At 35.4% G+C, this 17309-nt stretch overlaps 3 protein-coding genes across 3 annotated transcripts; all 3 read right to left on the bottom strand.

Annotated features, from left to right (window-relative positions):
• On the bottom strand, nucleotides 1-909 carry LOC136264053 (uncharacterized). The gene is made up of 3 exons (XM_066058735.1): nucleotides 639-909; nucleotides 341-583; nucleotides 1-289 (listed from the first exon to the last, which is right to left on the bottom strand). The coding sequence occupies exons 1-3, from the start codon at nucleotides 855-857 to the stop codon at nucleotides 89-91; spliced, it is 663 nt and encodes a 220-aa protein (XP_065914807.1). The 5' UTR covers nucleotides 858-909; the 3' UTR covers nucleotides 1-88.
• A 2126-nt stretch (nucleotides 910-3035) lies between these two features.
• Nucleotides 3036-3904, bottom strand: LOC136265098 (uncharacterized). Its single transcript, XM_066059885.1, has 3 exons — nucleotides 3676-3904; nucleotides 3395-3628; nucleotides 3036-3339 (listed from the first exon to the last, which is right to left on the bottom strand). The coding sequence occupies exons 1-3, from the start codon at nucleotides 3895-3897 to the stop codon at nucleotides 3157-3159; spliced, it is 639 nt and encodes a 212-aa protein (XP_065915957.1). The 5' UTR covers nucleotides 3898-3904; the 3' UTR covers nucleotides 3036-3156.
• Nucleotides 3905-6524: 2620 nt separating this feature from the next.
• On the bottom strand, nucleotides 6525-7436 carry LOC136264770 (uncharacterized). The gene is made up of 3 exons (XM_066059539.1): nucleotides 7128-7436; nucleotides 6844-7071; nucleotides 6525-6797 (listed from the first exon to the last, which is right to left on the bottom strand). Exons 1-3 carry the CDS (start codon nucleotides 7335-7337, stop codon nucleotides 6525-6527), a joined length of 711 nt encoding a protein of 236 aa, XP_065915611.1. The 5' UTR covers nucleotides 7338-7436.
• Nucleotides 7437-17309: the final 9873 nt, after the last annotated feature.

Here is a 17309-nt window from a genome sequence, read left to right as displayed (position 1 = left end):
TGATGTGCTCACATATTACTTATTCCATTATATAGTTATTATAACAATACAACAACAATATCAGTGTTCAGTCTATCTTTGACTTTCTCTATTGACCACAATCTGGTGAATCTGGTAAAGCAGCTTTACAGTCAAGTGTGTTTACTCCTGTTAAGATTCTAGCATAAGGTATGAAGAGTTGTATAGCAGCATCAGACAGCGATTCCTGTCCATTCTTCTCTGGTAGGACAACAGCATCAGGATCATAGTCACAAGTGCTGTTTTCACACCCACAATGATTATACATCAACTGTAATTAAAAATATTTATGTAATTGCACAAATAAATAGTAAAAACTTACATAATCACTTAAAGTTTGGACTATCGATTTCATTCCACAAATTAACTCATCACACTTTTGAGCATCATTGCTCATTCCAATGTTAGCTTTCTGGTCTTGTACAGACCAAGCCCCATCAATTGTCAAATTAATTGCCCCTTTGAGTATAGATAATTCCTTAGCAATTGCATTTCTCCAATCATCCATTGTCTCCCCATCTGGATTAAGATGGAGAGGTTTATCTCCCACGGCATCATGGCATTTCTACAGAATTCACCAGCTTTATTTAACACATGTATCTAAATATTTGTGCACATACTTCATATTCAGTTTCACAGTAATTTCTAATTCTGTCATGATACCGTGGGGCTGGATCTTCAAATAGATCATCGTGTAACTTTGCCTCTGCTCCAGTTAGTTCTGCAGTAAAATCAATGCAGCAGTAGTCCCTGTCTTTATCTGCACAATCCTCAGCAGCTGCACTAAATATTAATGCAGCTACCATCACAAACAATCCTATCTTTCCTATAGATTTCATCTCAACTTCTTGTCAAGTCTGTTTCAAAGTTTGATTTGTATATTATCATTAGTGAAGATGTGAGACCTTTTTATATGCAGCTTTCCCACACAGAAAACAGCAGCTTGTGGATCAGTCATGTAGTGCAAAAATAAACAAGTGAAGAAGATTTATTTATTGTGATCACATCATAATGGGAATTCTATTGGGGATATTTATGGACTAATATTTTCAAGCATCAGTTTTAAATTACATAATAATATTCAGATAACTACAAAATTTTAAAGGTTACCACACAGCAGTTGTCAGCACATTGACTAAAATCACTTGTTGTAATCTTTGCCATTATTCATACCTTCTCTACTACATTACATGTTATTGTTATTGGCGCTTTACAGTGACCAGCACTGAAGGTCTGACAGCAACATGTGCTGCAGCCTTAGGATGTGTTATGTTACATAACTTTTCCCACAGTAATTGGTTAACTACCTCTTATAATCATTGTTGTAAGATATGTGTGTAGCATTTTGCTTATTAATACTTTCAATTGTCTAAATAAATTGTAGCTTGTTCATGAATTCAATTACACAGTTTGCTTGTTGCTATACTATGTGTACAAGTGTACCTACTGTGATCTGTATATATTACTATTAGTGTCCTATATGTGACTGAACTTGACAAAACAAGGCTTCCATGTGCACACATCCACTTTTAAGACTTTGAAGCACCATAATGCAATGTAGGAGTACGCCATTAGTTTCAAATTTTGACCTACTATTTTACAATGCTATGACAGAACAGTGTGAAAGTTTAAAGCCAATACCTTACTGAGTAATCAAGTTATAGGTGGTTGAAGTCAGAAAATTGGATGTGTATGGAAGCCTTGTTTTATCAAATCTGGTCACTTATACGTAGCTATACCTGAAAGGTTTATTTTTACTGTGTTATTTCTTGTATACTGTAGGTGACAGATATAAGTATGTACTACCTAGAGATGCTAGCATACTCTGTGGACTTTGCAATTCATACAAACTTGAAGATGTGCTTGTTTTTCTTGTAGTTTTGTATTTCTGTTGTGCAATGTCTTTCTTTCTGGTAGTACCATGTTGGTGATTTACCTGGTTATCATTGTTTAATGTAATAAAATTCCCTAAGCTAGTATAACAATTAGTATGTGGTTATCATAAACATGACAACCCATACAAAATGATAACTGAAAGTTAATACCATTGATTGAGCACTTGACTACTACTTATATTTATATTAGTGAACAAACAGAAGCCTGATGTTATTGTTTGTTTAGTCGTTTGTTTATCTCTTTAAATTAAAGATCAAACATGTTGAAATTAACCAGTTATCTTTAATGCGTACCACGCAGCAACATTTCATGTAGGTGAACAGGATGCAATAGTTCGCCCATCATGCCAGTATTTAATTGCCTATAATCTCAAAAATAACCTGCTTTTACCACAACATTTAGTCTTGATAACCCACCCATCTATCATTCTGTTAATTTTTACAAATTAATGATGTAATGGCTTGTAATTCTCTACATGTGACTCTATAGGTTCTTTTTGAATAGTTAAGTGAATTCTGTACGTCTGTCATTATTATGTTTGCATGCATATTCCATTTAGTGTGTGTACATATACTATCAGTGGGATAGCACTTACAAAGAATCTTTTTTACTCAGTGTTGTTTATGATTGGGTTAAATGCAAGGTTGGTCCAAATCCAACTACTGTTGTAATATGCATGTACCGCTGCTGGAGGATCAGGTCACCATTAGGTCTGTAGATTTCTCTGCTTTTATGTCAAGACTTTTGACTCCTTGTATTTGCATTTTTTTTCCTTCTCACAAATCCCTAACAGTGTTGCCATACATACGTAACAGTGATATCACGTTCAGCTCATACGTACAATACAAGATTTTTTCATGTCTTTGGTTATAGATAATGAGAAAAGAGGTGGAAACTGTACAATATGATACGTACTGTATGGAAACTCCCTTGTGTTTATGTAAAGTGAAATATAGGCACTGTTATTAGCATCTAGAAGTTAAGCCATAACATACATATGGCATTTCCTTCCCCTTGAAATAAAAAACAAACAAACTATGTACTGCATACTAAACACATAAGTGTTGAAAGTACCAAGTTAATAGGCTGGCTTAAGTCTACATGCAGCATATTTACTTGTTAACTGACAGTGTAAATGAAAATTTGTACAAAAATATGCTGTTGCATAGTCGATACAGTATGTATGTACAATATCAAGTAAACTCAGTGTCCAATAGTTATCAGTCCTTTACAAGCTCCTCATCATTTATTTACTGGAAACATATCTGTAATTGTGTTGACCATCACTTTGATACGGAAGTAAGACTTGAACAATAGATTTGCTGCATCAGCCAATGATGGTGTCACACGTTCTGTAAGATCAGCAACTGCAAAGGGATTGTAGTCACATGTGCTATTGTCACAGCCACATCGATACTGTAGTAACTACATTGAAAAGAATGAGCATTACACACCTCAACTTATAATGATATAATCTTACATAGTTGCTGATACTTTGAACCATGGATGTCATATTGCAGATCAAATTGTCACACGTCATAGCAAAATTGCAGTTATCCAATCCGATATTAGCTTTGTACTCTTCAGGACAACAGCCACATGTCTTTGCCCAATTAATTGCTCCTTTCAATGTTGGAAGCTCATCATTCAGCATGTTCCTTAGCTCATCTCCCGTCTTTTTCAAAGTGTTAGGAATCCTTGGACTGGTGCATCCCTGTATAATTATGTAATTTTATTATTATAATTCTATATCTTTCTTACATCATTGTATTGAGTTCTGCATGCTTTGTCCAGTAGAAGTTTAGTTGTTCTCTCCCATTCTTCATTTGCTCTGTCTAATTCCATGTCAGCTTCTTCTGTACTGAAGTTGTAGACATCCATGCAGTAGTTTTCACAATCACTACAGCCACTTTGAGCATTTATGCCCGCAGCTACTGCCACTATTATCAATAGATGCTCAAATATCAGTTTTGCTAGCTGCATTCTTTTGTCACAATGCAATATTATAATTTAGAAATTTAATGTTGGCTCATTTATTTGGAGTTGTTTTATACTTCAGTGTTCTTCAGATTTGGGAATAGTGAAGTTGCAGCATTTTGATTGTTTTGCAATCAGTGTCTGAAATTTTGTAGGAAGACTATTTCACAAGTTTGCCTATGATGGCAACTGAGAGGAAGAAATCAATATAACTGATTTGTAGTTCAAAAATCCATATACATAGAGATAGTAAAGTAAGAACAGCCACATATATATATATATATATATATATATGTATATACAGGAGTTGTGGAGCAGGCAAAGAGTGGGGAGGGTTACTCAGTGGAGTTTGGATCATACAACAGGCACCAAGTCTGGGGGTAATCCACAAGTAAATAATTAACATTTTATTATGAGCTCTGAAATAATGTTTGAGACTATTTTCACTTTGCTGTAAATTAAGCAGCTACACTGTAAAAGTTGGGTGTACTGGTACACCCATGTTGCCGTGTTACCTAAACACCCACATCTGTTATGGTGCAACAGTAGGGTTTTACATTGCGGTGATTCAATTTTGAACACTTCTTGGTGTTTGTCAATGGAAGCTAGTATGTGACTCTACAGCTGATGTATCTCATGCATATACTTGCTGTTCTTAAGAAATAAAAAAATGTGACAGTTCTATTAGAGTGATTGACTGCTCTATTCAACTAGCTACCCCATATTACAAATACTGGCCAATAAAAGTTTAGGGCAGGGGCGTCAGAGTAAATGTGAAAGTGGTAAGGCTCAGTCTGGGGGCATGCCCCAAGGAAATTTTTAAAATTGCACATTTAGAGATGCCATTTGGAGGCACTCTTTGGTTGTGGTACTGTGTGCAAGTGTTCAACGGAGACTGACCAAAAAGCACCTCCATAATACTATTTAACTCCTAACCTTATCATTTGAGTCTATTAATAAACAGTAAGAAGTGTTTCCAAGCCAGCTACAAAGAGAAACAAAGCCACAGCTAATATAACAGTAATTATTTTTAGAGGCGCTTAATACGGACAAAATCGACATGAAGCTGCTTTGAGCTCGGCTTTGAGTGAAAGACAGGTTAGATTAGTGTTGTTTTTGTCCATTATTGCTATTAAATTGATGCCAAGTATTTCTTATTAACTACTTTGGCTTCATCAAGTTTAAATTGTTTTCTATTTCACTGAGCCAAAACGTGGTGAGGCTCTGGCCTCACTGCATGGTCGCACCTACTCTGACGCCCTTGGTTTAGAGGTTAATTAAGGGTCTTAAGAAATTTCAACCGTCTTCTGTTATTTCATTCAAGTGACATGTTACATATAGCTATGCTATGAATGGAACTTCTATTTGTTTAGAATAATTGAAACAATGTTAGGGACTGTCTTTAGTGCTTACACAGCTGGAATTCTTTAAACCACAAATTGTAACCACCATTGTGAGACTGTTTACTGCATAGGAGATATCATCTAACAATGTAAGTAGGGTGAGAGTTGCATCTGCACAACTGGAAGGTAGGCATAAAATTTAATTTTGTAACTTGGTATGTAATTATTTGTGAGGTACTTTAGGGATAATCCATAATTTTCAGGATTTTCACAAGTGTACAGAGAGCACCTTTTTTTGCTTCCCCCTTATCATTAAATACTGCAGGGTGGCTTGAAAAGTATGCTAGCATTCGAACAGATAGTTTATCTCATTGTGGCTATGGGTAGATAGACTTGACTTGGCTACTATACACTACACTACGCATCAGCTTAGCTTGCTAGTTTCCTGCTTGCATTGGCTTAAGTACTTTTAGTTTGTCTTGTAATGGATCTTAGGACTGGCCTGGCTGGGTGATAGAGAAATTTTCAATGTCCAAATGATATGACACCATTCAAGGTAGTTGATAGTATAATGATAGTGTTACTGCAAAAAGAGAGACCCAAGGAGGGATGTAGCTATTCACAGATATATTATTGACTAAAAGGATGAAAACACTTCTTAGGCTGAATCAGTTTTCTTTTTTGAAAGTTTTTTTTTGTGTATGCACAGGGGAAGAATATTAGAGTATATACATGAACTCCGTTCACCTGTGGTTCAACAGGCTAGGTGGGGATTTACATACAGGTCAGCTGGCAAAACAGCAGCTCACTTATATACAAATAGAGGATATTTTTTTAATAGATGATACTAAATATGTCTTTATCACCTTATCAGGTCATCAGGTCTATTTACATATCGTACGTAGTATTCTAATGATCTTAAGAATGTTAGCTATACAGTAACTGTTTCAAGTTAGCATTTCCAACTCATGCTTGATTCTTTGGGAGATCATAAAGTTGTAGACAATGAACACTGGTATTTTTACTTATTTAGTAACAATCATCTTTAATATGGGTCATACTAAACTGTCCCATATACTGAAACAAGTTATATAATTTTGAAAATAACCCTGTGCATGTATCAATAACATTACTATTTAACCAACGTTTAGAACTGTCGATTGCTATTGGTTATGAATGTGTATTTATAATAACAAGCTGAGAAACTGTGATTTTTATTTACAATGATTAGTTCGAATACAAATTTTTACAATGATTGTGTGAAATACTGTTAGTTCTAGTGTTTTTGCTTCACATTTTCAAACCAACAGGTTTACCTTCCGGTTCAAGAGCTTCCCTGGTAGCTGGACCTCCTTGGATAGGCAGTGGAGTGAAATCTCCTACTCCTTCATCATTTTGGCACTCTGTAGTTATCTGGTGATTTGACAAAATCATGTGAAGAAGGTTTACTGCATTGTGAAGTACATTGGAGAGATGGGTTAGGTCCTTTGCTTCATCATATTCAACATATTTTCCAGGAACATAATAGCACCCTTCACTGCAGCCACATTTCTCATCAAGCAACTGCAAAAAGTTGAGTTAGAAATTTGTTGATAGACACTGAACTTACATATTGGGCAACTTTGTGAGCAATTGGTTCAATGCTGCACTTCAGCACGTTGCACTCATCTGTGAGTGATTCTTCTCCATAAAATAGCTTGCCTTCTTCATCTTCACACAGCTCATCAAGTATCTTCATCCTTCCAATCAGCCTCTCCAACTCACCATTAATTTTATCATTTATTACTGTCCTGTTTGTCTCCGGCTGCACAGTGTACTGGATAAGTGGGTCACATTCCTTATGGAAAGATTGAAAGATAGTTGCAATATATGAACGTGTGTTTCTAGACTTACCAAGTCAGCTTTACTGCACAGGTCATCAAAAGCATTTAATGCATCATCAGTAACATCGAACACTTCAGTTATAGTCACTCTGCATGAAGTAACATTTGCTGTGCAGTGAGAAAATTCTTCTGCAATAGTCATATTAGTAGGAGCACCATACACACTGTTCAGAGTCAATGCTATTACTAAGGCAGTTTGAAACAACATTTCTTCCATCATCTGGTCTCTGCTGATAAATGACTATTTGAAACACATTGTTTGACTATTTTGTAACAAATCCCCATCTATTGCATTGCATTTCATATGCAATGATATGTGTTGAATATCCCATGCTCATCCGGCAATTTAGAAAAGAGCAAATTAAATTGTTTATTCCACTCACCATATCAACACTCTGTATTCATTGCTATAGACAAGTACTTATTTAATTATAAACTAATTATCTGGTTTTTCAACTACCTCATTTAAGCATATGTTGCTTCGGTACTTTTATTAATGAAATATGTTATGCTCGTGTCTTGTAAAGATTCTGACCCATGCAACCAAAGTAAGAAGCATTTACACAGCAATATTGTCATATTACCAGTACTAATCCAATGAGGACCTCCTGTAATTATACAATGCATACATTAGTTTGTAACTTCATGTAGTCTTCATTTAATATTTCTTTTTGTAAAAAAAATCAAGTTTGGGTATCAATGTAGGATCTTAACTGTGACTTGTTAAACACAAAAGCATGACTACATTGTACATACATGGCAGGGTACTTGCACAATTACAAGCCTTGGTAATATATCATATAAGAATTTTGGGAATACTAAATTGATAATTTTATGTACTTATGTCATTAGTTTTGTGTTTCGCATAATGAAAGTATGCTGTATGGATTTGAATTCAAAAATTTGTGTAAGTGGATACTGCTTGCATATACGACGACACTAATGTTAAACATACGTATCTTTCTGTACTGTTGTGAGTCTTCCTATGTAAATATTTAGTTTCTAAGAAAAACCACAACTGCCACATTTGGAAATTAACACCTCAGTATGAATATTAGCATTTAAATTATGTACATATTTAGCAAAATAGGGCTGAAGGGAATTATTTGCTTAACATTAATTTGCATCATAGCAAAGCCAGCAACCTCTGTCTGATATCTTGACAGCACGTCCATTTTAATATGGTGCACTGCTACAAGACATGATCAGCCTTGCTGTTCAAGTGGATATTTGACTTGTCTCTTTGATAAACCATCTTACATGTTAAGATAACCTTACAAGAGTGTTCCTTTAAGGATTGATTGAGAAAGCTACTATAATAAGAACTTTAACAAATGACCATCCTAAATATAATGTGTACCCTGATAGGAAACTTTAATAACCACAGAGTGGTGTCGAGGTTCCAGCGTAGTTGAGTGATGATTGCACTGTACCAAAGATAACATTGGAATTTGTCAAAAGCTATTGCTTATGTGGAATCTTATTCCCAAAGCTAATATTTCAGTTCTGCTTACTTTCATTGTTCATATCAATTTCTAAGAATCCATTCATCAGGTGAATTAGCAATATTCTTAGGATTCATTTGTTACTTCAATCTGATTACAATGATGTGTAGAAATTCCATTCAAAAGACTTTTTGCTGTACACACTAAACAAGACATATATAACATACAACTGTTCACTTATTGCATGCATAGTTATGTTTCCAATATGTATACTGTTGACAATTTTGTGTTGTTTACAAGGAATATGATAATGATCTATGCAACCAGCAATATGAAAAACCATTATTGAGCTCATTAATGAAAATCAGTTAGAGTAGAGCTGCAGCATTTACACACTAAGTCGTTTTCATAGACAAATGTCATAACCCACAGCAGAAGGTAACTGATACAGATTTAGTATTCATACAAAGGTGGGTGAATATGCTATAGTTGTCTTATAAGACTTGTAAATTACCAAGACTACAGTTTGCTAAATGCCTGAGTTGGTAGTTACATATTATACTGAAGCTGATAACTCTAACCAATTAAACCAACTAACACTTTGGAATCACATAGTTCATAAAAACCACACTAATCACCTCTTATAGCCATAGTGGAAAAACACTGCTAATTATCTGAATAAAACAAAACCCACAATTACAACTTTTGTAACTGGGGATGCAACCCACAATTGAAACCTGTTTTTTGGGAGAACTCTTTAGGAAAAGGAAGCTATACTCTCCTGGAACAGAGTTGAACAATAGGTATAGTTACATAAACATTATTTGTGTTGGTAGTGATGCATAGTTCCTGAAATAAATCTGCTTTTGATACACAGAAGATTTAGGGTTTTATTGGCCAAGTACTAACTTAGAAAGGAAATTGGGGGCTACAGCCCCCTTAGCCCCTCCTCTAAATCCGCCCCTGAACTTTATACTCTTAAAATTGTAAGTTGCTCACTTTACTGATTAAATTATTGACAGTTAAATATAAGATGTTCAATTATTAAGATTGCTACTGTATGTTAGATAAGTTCAAAAGGGAAATTGATAAGTCTAAATTTGTTATTGCACACCTCTAATCATATCACCACATTTGATTTAAAGTGTAGTTAACATTGTTTAACCTTCTATTGAATATTGAATATACGTAGTTGATATTGTACTTGCACCAAGTACATAACTAGATACAGCATGCATATTCTTTCATGTGATTTCTTTTGAAGGGAAACTGTTGGAGAGAATTGAAAGTGCACTTACAAGAAAAGCCGGCAAGCACTCCATCCCATCCCACTTGTATATTGAATATGGTGTGTGAGGAGATAAATTATAAACTTTTCAGTGTATTTACAATAGAGCATTAAAAGTTGGCCATGTCTCCATATACTTCTGTATATGTGTAACAAATATATAAAGTGATTGTGTGGATATGTATGCATATAACATTATGTATGTTTGACAAGCATGTAGAAATACTGTGTAAAAGTGCTTGTATATGTACATAGAATAGTGTGTGTGGGACCATAGATATATGACTCCAAATAGGGATTGGAAACGGCGTCATGCTCCAGAAATAGGCTTGTTTCAAATGTTACAGGTAGTTTCTGTAATTTGCATCGTATACCAATTTAATTGGCCCAATGTACCTTGGTGTAGAAGCGATACCGAAACAGCATGATATGATGAGTTTCTTCTGTGGGAAAGGCCAGTCAATGACATTCACCAAGCAACTTGTATTGCTCAACTTTAGCGAACTTTCATATTCTACTAAACCTACACTGATAGTCTACAGTAAAGAGAAATGTCAATGTTTTCATGCTCTTCAAAGCGGTAACAAGCAAAATGCGCCTCGTATCTAACCAGTGATGTCAATTGTACAGATAGTATACCAGGCGCATGATGCCATTTCCAATCCCTATTAAGAGTCGTGTATCTATGGTGAGCCTATGGGTATGTATGTGTGTATATTCAGTACATACAGTACGTACATGTCTAGATATATTAAATAAATTAGTTTCCTTTATATGTAAAACATTTCACTTTATTTTGTTGTATATATTTATATGTGTCCTTACCAAAAAACTTATCTTCCTTGCTTCTCAAGATGTTTATGCAGGAAACCTGATGAGTCTTTATGCAGTAGTAGGGTATTTCCCACTTGATACATTAGTTGAAGTGACCTCACTGTCCTCCTTTACATGAAAGTAAGGAGGCAATAAAGTAACTGAGGGAAGTCCCTATAGTATCGTAGGGTGACCAGAGTACATCAATCCCCGTCCTCTCCTACATGGTAGTAGGAAGGTTCTAGGGAGACAAAAATAAGTTGGTGCAGAGCTCCTTAATGGTGATATATTTTTCTGTAGTTGGTATCTTGTCCATTCCACTATAGGAGGAATATGACAGCCCAGTTGAGGAAATGCTGCATGCCTTCTAAGTTGGTCTACTTTTGCGTAAAGTTAATGAAACACATTATAACCACAATATGAAGCATTGTGTTCCTTTACTGACAGTAACTAACCCTATATACCAACCGATTCAGTAGACATCCCTGCAACTGGAGTCTACCAAATCACCACCCAAACTGGGTGCTAACAACCTCCAGAGACTGCCTAGTGTCTAGGCACGGAGGTAGAGGAGAGTATGTATAAGCAAGGAGCAACATTAATACGGTATACTACTGGTATATATAGCTTAGAAAGAAAAGGTAACCTGAATGCAAAGTCAAAATACAAAGTTTACAAAAATTTAATGATTGTGAGAAATACAAGAGTTTACAGTGTCCGTTTTAGCTCCAGTGTTTTTGTTTCACATTTTCAAACTATATAGCAGGTTTCCCTTCTGATTCAAGAGCTTCCATGGTAGCTGAACCTTCTTGGATAGTGGAATCTCCTTCTCCATCATCATTTCGGCACTCCTCAGTTATCACAACATCTGATAAAATTATCTGAAGAAAGTTTACTGCATTGTGAAGCACATTGGAGAGATGGGTCAGGTCCTTTGCTCCATCATATTCAATATATTTTCCAGGCACATAGTAGCACCCTTCATTGCAGCCACATTTCTCATCAAGCAACTACAGATAGTTAATAATAGAAATTTATGTTGATAGACACTGAACTTACATATTGGGCAACTTTGTGAGCAATTGGTTCAATGCTGCACTTCAGCACGTTGCACTCATCAGTCAGTGATTCTTCTCCATAAAATAGCTTGTCTTCTTCATCTTCACACAGCTCATCAAGTATCTTCATCCTTCCAATCAGCTTCTCCAACTCACCATTAATTTTATCATTTATTACTGTCCTGTTTGTCTCCGACTGCACAGTATACTGGGTAAGTGGGTCACATTCCTTATGGCAAGATTGAAAGACTGTTGCAATATATGAACGTGTGTTTCTAGACTCACCAAATCAGTTTCTGTGCACAGGTCATCAAAAGCATTTAATGCATCATCAGTAGCATCGTACACTTCAGTTATAGTCACTCTGCATGAAGTAACATTTGCTGTGCAGTAATAAAATTCTTCTGCGGTAGTCATATTAGTAGAAGCAGCATAAGCACCGTTCATGGTCAAGGCTACTACTAAGACAGTTAAAAACAAGACTGCTTCCATCACCTGGTCTCTGCTGATAAATGACTGTTTGAAACACATGCGCACTATTTAACTGTTCTGTATCAAGTTCTTGACTGTTCCATCTACTGCGTTGCATTTTTATATACAGCGATATGTGTTGAATATCCCATACTCCACTGGTAATTTGGAAAGAGCAAATTAAATTGCAACACTCCGTATTCACTGCTATAGACACATAATTATTTATTTATAAACTGATTACCTGCTACCTCATTTGTGCATATATTGCTTTGGTACTTTTATTAATGAAATATGATATGCTTATGACTTGTTGTGATGCTGACCCATACAACCAAAATAATTAAACATTTATATTGTCATGCATAATAACCAAGTATTGTAGGTACTAGAGATCTGCAAGAAGGCTAAACTCTGTATTTATAATGCACACTTGCATTAGTGGTAAGTTCATGTGATCACTTCATTACTCTTTCTTTTTGTAAAATAAAGTTCAAGATTGGATTTCAAAATAAGCAGTCTAGGATCTTATCTGTGACTTGCTAAACACTAAAGCAGTGATTGTACTAAATTGTACATACATGGCAGGGTACTTTCACAATTGCAAGCCTTGCTGATATATCACATCATAAGAATTTAAATTGGGGAATACCAAATTGATACCTGTGTCATTAGTTTTGTATTTCGCATAATGAAAGTGTGCTGTATGGATTTGCATTCAAATATTACCGGTTTTGGTAACTGTAGAACACTGTAAACGGATACTGCTTGTATAAACGGCGACACTAATATTAAACATAGCTTGTATCTTTCTGTACTGTTATATGTTTTCTAATGTAAACATTTAGTTTCTAAGAAAAACCACAACTACCATCTTTGGAGTATTTTAGAAATTAGCACCTCACTATGAATATTAGTATTTAAATTACGTATGTACATATTTAACAAAGTAGGGCTGACAGGAAATATTTACTCACCATTCATAACACAGCAAAGCCAGTAACCACTGATATCATGACAACACATCTGGTGAACTGCTGCAAGCCTTGCTGTACAAGTGAATATTACAATTGTCTCTTTACAAACCATCTAACATGCTATGATAGTCTTAAAAGAATTCTCCTTTTAAGTATTCTCTAAATCCAAAGAATTTTAACATGTGACACTTTAATAACCAAGAATGGTGTCAAGGTTCCAGTGTAGTTGAATTACACTGTACCAAAGATTACATTGGAATTTGTAAACTAATGCTTATGTGGAATCTTATTCCCAAAGCTAATATTCCAGTTCTGCTTACTTTCATTGTTCATAACAATTTCTTAGAATCCATTCATCAGGTGAATTAGCCATATTCTGAGAATTCATCTGTTACTCCAATCTGATTACAATGATGTGTAGAAATTCCATTCAAAAGACTTTTTTGCTGTAAACACTAAACAAGACATATATAACATACAACTGTTCACTTATTGCCATCTACACATACGTATTCACAATAATTATATAAACTGTTGACAAATTTTGTGTTGTTTTGTAAGGAATATGATAGCAAGTAGCATCTTGAATAACCATCATTGAGCCCATATTTTAATAAATAAGAAATTTTGACATGCTTGCAGGAGCTAAAGCTGCAGCATTCAAATGCAAAGCTGTTTTCATAGATGAAAACAAGCTGACAGCCAAGATATAAATTGTGTATGCAGCTCTCTTGTGACTAAACTTCCAATCTAAACCATTAAAGTTGGTAAATTGTACATGTGAGTTATATCATATGTGACCAAATTTGACAAATCAAGGCTTCCACACACATCCACTTTTATGACTTTGAAGCACCATATATGACAACAATTTCACATTTTGACCTGATATTGTACTATGCTATGGAAGGACTTTGTGAAAATTTTAGGCCAATATCGTGCTGAGTAGTCAAGTTACAGCTGGTTAAATTCAGAAATTTGGATGTGTGTGGAATCCTTGTTTTGTCAAATTCGGTTACATATTGGGATAGCTATATGCTTCCATTTTGTGTAATTGTGTGCGGACATCCTGGATATTTTGCAATTTTGACAGTATAACAAATAAAGAAATTAAAAAAAAACATGATATCTTCTGATTTCTCTAAGAAATGTAAGTAGCTAGTATTCATATACGTTTGACCATAACCTTTGCAGTGAAATGGTCAAACGTTCTAATAGAACATACTCCATGTTTATTTTAGGCCAATGCCTATAAACAAGAGTCCCTACTATTATTAACTTTTGTTATAATATATGATAGCACCAGCATGTAATTCACTGTGACACATAGAACTATTTTTACAACCAGCCCTTTTAAAAAACTGCATGGGGAAGTGTTTCAGACAGTTTTGAAATGAAATCCTTGATTTGGGTTTTCATGAAATTTTTAAACAACATGCATATGTTTCATTTTGTCACCAACTATACCTACATCCTAGCTATAGATGCCAATTTTTTTGATGTGATTTCTTTTTGGAGGGAATATGTTGGAGAGAATTAAAGATGCACTTACAAGAGAAGCAGACAAATTCCACAGTCAATCCCACCTATTGAATATAGTGTGTGAGGAGGTAAAGTTTAAACATCAGTGTATTTATATTCTAGTAGTAGAACATTAAATTTAGTGTCTCTATACTTCCATATATGTATATACATAAGAGATAGATAGATAGATAGATAGATAGATAGATAGATAGATAGATAGATAGATAGATAGATAGATAGATAGATATTTTTAACTCCACACAATCGGCTGAAGCCATTCTTCCTTAGGAGACATTACAATACATGCGTACAATACAACTACAAAAACAAACACCACAGTTAGCTACAGTTATAAACAAGACAATACATACATAAAATAATCATTACAAAAGCTATTAAAATGATATCTGTTAATGGTATTGTGGAGGGAAGCTGGTACACTGTTTCACCTGCTTTATATCTAAAGAACTGCTGCAAGAAGGTAAAATTGTACTGATATGGAGACACAAAAAATGGCTTAACCCTTGTATGATAATGAGTTTGGATGCTACCAAACTGAATGAGTGGCTCCAGGGGAATACATCTAGTCTGATGGTACTGGTGGAAAATTACACAAACAGAACAAAATTGAATGAGGTATTGGAATAGCAGCCACTGCAAATGCTGGTAATACTGTGATAAATGACCATGATCTCAGGGATTTAAATTCATTATCAGATAAACAGCTCTATTCTGGAGATGCAGCGGATGTTGTGATAACTGTTGAGTCAGAGAGGGACCCCACACAGGTAGAGCATAACGAAAGTGAGAAAATACAAGAGAATCAATTAAAATTTTAATCAATTGAGTGCTCAGAGTCCACTTGTGTGAACTGATCAGGTGAAGATAGTATGCCATCTTTTTACAAACATTGGATACTTGAATAGCCCAGGAAAGGGTAGGGTCAAATATCACCCCCCGACACTTCTGTTTATCCACCACCTTCAAGATTACTCCATTAACTATAATGGAAGGATAATCTACCAGCTTCTTACAATTTTCACGAAACCACAATACATTAGATTTGTTAAAGTTTAGCATCATTTGCTGTCAGAAATAAAATTAGAAACTAACTGCAGCTGAGAATTCATTAAAGCAGCTGCTGCTGCTGCTGCAGGGGTGGGTCCAGAGCAGATCAGGGTAGTGTCATCAGCACACTGAACTAATAACCCATCTGTAACTTGGAGTGGCAACTTGTTCGCATTTATTAGAAATAGCAGTGGCCCAAGAGAACTTCCTTGGGCCACTGTCACTGTTACTAAGATGATTGTGTAGAAACATAGCATGTATGTATGTATTACAGTAACATTATGCATGTTTCACAAGCATGTAGAAATACTGTGTGAGAGGATATACTTGTGTAGAAAAGTGTGTGTGAGACTAATGTGTGTATATTCAGGTACAGTGTACATACATGCCTATTCAATTAAATAAATGCTTATAAATAAAATGTTCTACATCAGTTTGTTGAGTAGATACGTGTCCTTCCAAAAACTGTTGTATTTCTCCAGATGTTTATGCAGGTACTGTATCTGGTGAGCGTTTATGCAGTAGTAGGGGTGTTTACTAAGCTAACACACACCTGTACAGTAGAATATAGTGACCTTACTTTCCTCCGTACATGATTGTAAGGAGGCAATAAAGTGACCGAGGAAGTTTGTGTAACACCCCTATGTGGTATGGTAGGGTGTTTCTGCAATGACCAGGGTACCGTATATCAATCCCCATCCTCTCCTACATGGAGTTGCTGTAGAGCTTCTTAATGGTGATGGGCTTTTATTGTCCATTCTTTGTATGACAGTACAGTTGAGGTACAATTAGAGAACTGCATGCCTTCTAAGTTGGTCTATTTTTCATATGAATGAAGCACAAGATAAAATAGTTCCCTTTGTGCTGACCCAGAAGCATTATTTTCCTTTACTGACAGGTAGCCTGTAACTAACCCTATACTAACCTTATTCAGTAGGCTTCCCTGGAGCTGGAGCCTCCTGTACACCTACCAAACCACCACCACTACCTAAGCTGGGTGCTCAAGAGACTGCCCATAGACATGGAGGGTATAAGCAAGGCGCAACATTAATACAGTTCTACTGGTATATATAGCTTAGAAAGAAGAGTTAAACTGAGTACAATACATGAATACAAAGTTTACAAACAACTGAGTGAAATACAAGAGTTTGCAGTGTCCATTTTAGCTCCAGTGGTTTTGTTTCACATTTTCAAACCATCAGTTTCCCTTCTGGTTCAAGTGCTTCCATGGTAGCTGAACCTTCTTGGATAGTGGAATCTCCTACTCCATCATCATTTCGGCACTCCTCAGTTATCACAACATCTGATAAAATTATCTGAAGAAAGTTTACTGCATTGTGAAGCACATTGGAGAGATGAGTCAGGTCCTTTGCTCCATCATATTCAATATATTTTCCAGGAACATAATAGCACCCTTCACCGCAGCCACATCTCTCATCAAGCAACTGTAAAAAGTTGGGATAGAAATTTATGATGATATACACTGAACTTACATATTGGGCAACTTTGTGAGCAATTGGTTTGATGCTGCACTTCAGCACATTGCAC

This window comes from Dysidea avara, chromosome 8, assembly GCF_963678975.1.
Source record: "Dysidea avara chromosome 8, odDysAvar1.4, whole genome shotgun sequence".
Taxonomy (NCBI): Eukaryota; Metazoa; Porifera; class Demospongiae; order Dictyoceratida; family Dysideidae; genus Dysidea; species Dysidea avara.
The sequence above is the reverse complement of the archived record's forward strand: the minus strand, read 5'-3'. Positions and strand labels throughout refer to the sequence as shown.

What these genes read in the sequence shown, in the direction of transcription:
- LOC136264053 (XM_066058735.1), bottom strand. Translation starts at nt 857, where the DNA reads ATGAAATCTATAGGAAAGATAGGATTGTTTGTGATGGTAGCTGCATTA. An exon ending in ACTGTGAAACTGAATATGAA is followed by an intron (nt 584 to 638) that starts GTATGTGCACAA and finishes TGAATTCTGTAG; the next exon opens with AAATGCCATGATGCCGTGGG. An exon ending in TCCAAACTTTAAGTGATTAT is followed by an intron (nt 290 to 340) that starts GTAAGTTTTTAC and finishes TTTTAATTACAG; the next exon opens with TTGATGTATAATCATTGTGG.
- LOC136264770 (XM_066059539.1), bottom strand. Translation starts at nt 7,337, where the DNA reads ATGATGGAAGAAATGTTGTTTCAAACTGCCTTAGTAATAGCATTGACT. An exon ending in TGTGCAGTAAAGCTGACTTG is followed by an intron (nt 7,072 to 7,127) that starts GTAAGTCTAGAA and finishes TCTTTCCATAAG; the next exon opens with GAATGTGACCCACTTATCCA. An exon ending in CTCACAAAGTTGCCCAATAT is followed by an intron (nt 6,798 to 6,843) that starts GTAAGTTCAGTG and finishes AACTTTTTGCAG; the next exon opens with TTGCTTGATGAGAAATGTGG.
- LOC136265098 (XM_066059885.1), bottom strand. Translation starts at nt 3,897, where the DNA reads ATGCAGCTAGCAAAACTGATATTTGAGCATCTATTGATAATAGTGGCA. An exon ending in GCAGAACTCAATACAATGAT is followed by an intron (nt 3,629 to 3,675) that starts GTAAGAAAGATA and finishes ATAATTATACAG; the next exon opens with GGATGCACCAGTCCAAGGAT. An exon ending in TTCAAAGTATCAGCAACTAT is followed by an intron (nt 3,340 to 3,394) that starts GTAAGATTATAT and finishes TTTTCAATGTAG; the next exon opens with TTACTACAGTATCGATGTGG.